The sequence below is a fragment of the Halyomorpha halys genome, unplaced genomic scaffold (genome assembly GCF_000696795.3).
Source record: "Halyomorpha halys isolate HHAL.00 unplaced genomic scaffold, Hhal_1.1 Scaffold96.1, whole genome shotgun sequence".
In the NCBI taxonomy this organism is placed as follows: domain Eukaryota; kingdom Metazoa; phylum Arthropoda; class Insecta; order Hemiptera; family Pentatomidae; genus Halyomorpha; species Halyomorpha halys.
This window is the reverse complement of record NW_027112403.1, coordinates 883,410-886,564: the sequence shown is the minus strand read 5'-3', so window position 1 is coordinate 886,564 and position 3,155 is coordinate 883,410. Positions and strand designations below refer to the sequence as shown.

Sequence of the window (3,155 nt, the reverse complement as noted above, 5' to 3'; positions counted from 1 at the left end):
ATATATAATAATAAGGTATACTTTATTGTTTTTTCCTTCTTGGAATTCTTTGCTGTTTACTTTACATATCTATTCCTTCTTTACTTCTGATTTGTGCCTATACAATTTGTTGCCTTCTATATTCTATATTTCTATTTTATCTCATGTAAGTAAAAGTTGTATATTTATCGAATTTCATTTTGGTTTATATACATTGTTTAAGTAAAAGGTCATCAACAAACCATTAAAAACAGAGTTGAGGAGATGAAAAAATATTCTGAAATTACTTTACACAGATATAAATCAAAGTTTTAGAGTGAATAAATCTATTATTGATGCCTCTGACCTAAATGTTAGTCTAGATTCATTTTTCATATTGTACTCATCCACTTTTGATTATAAATCACAATATATGAACAACTTTGAAGAAACTTCAAATCTCACCATTGTAAATAAGCAGGATGAGCTTTTCCCTAATGAGAATGATTCAAAACAACGATGAGAAGTAAATAGTACCTTTTATAAGTAAGTAGGGCTTTATCATAGTCATATCATTACAAAGTCATTATGTCAATCAATCTAGCAATATTTAGCAACAAAAGGCACCTCGTGTCACTGTCTTCACTTCAAAATTTCATTACTAATGAGGGCAAAAATGTTGTTTCTCTCAAATCCAGGATGAAGCTGAATTTATTTCAGCTAACTTTAAGCTTTAAAGAAGTTAGACCCTGACACTATAAAATAGTTCAAAATTCATTCAGTCAACACTGAATACCTTTTGGTGAACTGAAAAAAATTTTTTATGTGAGGTGCAAGGTATTACAACTTACGAGGGCTCTGAAAGTTCAACTATCTCTAGACCTAAGAGATCTCTTCCCCTAGCAAACCACACATTGTAAACACCACAAATCTTTACTCCTCAAGGTTCGATATATAAGTCTGGAAATGCTAGAAAAACATTTCTGAAAGGGAAATTAATCTGTTTTGACTGTCTTCAACCTAGTTAGTAGATAACAACTGTTCTTTTTGTCTTTGGAGAAACTGCAGGGGGAAATATCACACACTATTACATTGTAACCTTTCCTTCCCACCTATTAGTTGCCATGGAGAAGCTTCAAGAAGACTTGAATCAAATTAGTCACTGGGCAAAAGAAAACAAGATTAAGCTGAATACAGAGAAGACTAAGGCAATCGTAATAGGATCAATAACCTTCTGAAAACTATTCCTCATATTCCCACCTTATTCCTAAACATCAATCCAATACAATTCCATCCTTATGTTAAAAACTTTGGTGTCACTATAGACCAAACTCTCTCCTGGAAAAATCATGCCTCCAATATTTCCCGTCATACTTTCTCCGCCCTAAAGCGTTTAAATGATCTTTGTTACCTACTTTCTTTTGAAACCTGTAGGCTCCTGGTTATTTCCTTAATATTCCCCCACTTTGATTATTGCTGTGTGGTTTATAGGGGTGTCTCTGGGGATCATGAAGCAAAATTAAAATGGTTAATTAATTGCTTAATATGATACATCTTTGGGGTCTCCAGGAACCCCTCTATCATCAGATTTTATGAAGAGTTGAAGTGGCTTAACCCCTCCTTCTGTCATAAAGTTATCCAATCCCGTCGTCCATGGTACATCTCTGATATCCTGCAATTTAAATCCTCAGTGCATTCCCACAATACCCACTCACAGCCTTGTTTAGCTGTATAATTTTTTTAAGCGAGTAAGATAATAAAGAAGTAAAATAATAATAATTATATTATTATAATAAATAATAGACAATTCAAAAACAAAGCTATAATCACCTTATTTCCAGAAAATCCAATAAATTCCAACAGCTTTATAACTCGAGATGGAAGAAATGATATCATCTAAAAAAAAAAAGAAAAAAAAAGTATTAATTATAAGAATAAAGGTTGGTGAAGTAATTTTATATACATATACATATATACACACACAAACAAAAACATATAAGGATAACTGAAGCTTATAAATTACATTAATCAACAGATAGTATAAATAAATAAAGTATGTAGGTCAACTTTTATACATACTATTTGTAATAAACCACACTATAACAATAAATGTATTTTCGGTAAGAATGTTTACATACGACATAAACTTTTTAAATAAAACTGTAACTAATAATGTTATGAATTGGAAATTATATGAACAAGAATTAAACAAAATATTGATAGAGGTAGAGAATCAGTTAGGTAAAACCAGAAGTAATAAATAATAAATAGTTAAATTGGAAATTTAGATATGCAACATATTTCGTTTTGGTCTAACTAAATACTTAAAGATCAGAATTGCGATGTAATTTTTTTAGGTACAAGTAATTGGTAGGGAGTTGTATAGTCAAATGGTGTTTTTCACTCAGATAGATTCTATCATTACAATCCAGCTAGGTCACCACTTAAATGGATGATGGCCTAGGAATAGATGAGTTGCCAAGATGGCCAAGCATAATTACCCCTCCCTCAGTAGGTGAAGCCTGTTAGCAGATAGCTGGCAAATCATATTGGGTTCAGAACCGGCAAACCTTTTTAGGTTGATCAGCCTCTATTTTGTATTCCTATTTAACAACATAAGTTGGCAATGGGCTGTAAGCCTAGGAAGCTAGAAGATAAATAAAAAAAAATTACAATAACGCCACTCAATAAGAATCTTTAGTCTTGGTTATAGATGTCAAATTTTGATTTATTTTAAGTAACTAATAAAATAAAAATAGTTTTCCCAAATAAAGTTTGCTTTTAATGAAATTACAATGAATCGGATTTTAAGCAAGTTTTTCTAATTGTTACTAAATAACTCCAAAACAATGTGCTTGAAAGAATAGCATAATTGTTCAATAAGCTTTACTTAATAATTTAATTCAAATTATCACTTTCCAGCGACCAAATTACAGTCCAGAGGATAAATTTAATTAACATCTCTGGCCAGATATAAAGTTGATTATTTGTATTATAGAATTTTAAATTATTCAAACCATTTGCGTACTATTTTATCATTGTTAGCATCTTGGTAAGCAATTGCCTTTGAGTATTATATTGAATAGTTATTCAAATGAATATTCTTTTCATTTAAACAAAGGAATGTTTATAATTGTATTTATTTTTCTCATAAGTAGGATTATCAATGTGATATATATACTTTCAGAAGGAATTTA

General features: G+C 30.3%; 1 protein-coding gene across 3 annotated transcripts in view; it reads right to left on the bottom strand.

Moving 5' to 3' along the window:
• Positions 1-3,155, bottom strand: part of LOC106677379 (tetratricopeptide repeat protein 39B) — a 126,137-nt gene that overhangs the window by 23,413 nt on the left and 99,569 nt on the right. For all 3 annotated transcript variants that reach the window (XM_067050288.1, XM_067050287.1, XM_067050286.1), the window contains one exon: positions 1,789-1,854. In XM_067050288.1, the coding sequence (XP_066906389.1) occupies positions 1,789-1,854 (66 nt within the window). The remainder of the gene's footprint in view (positions 1-1,788; positions 1,855-3,155) is intronic.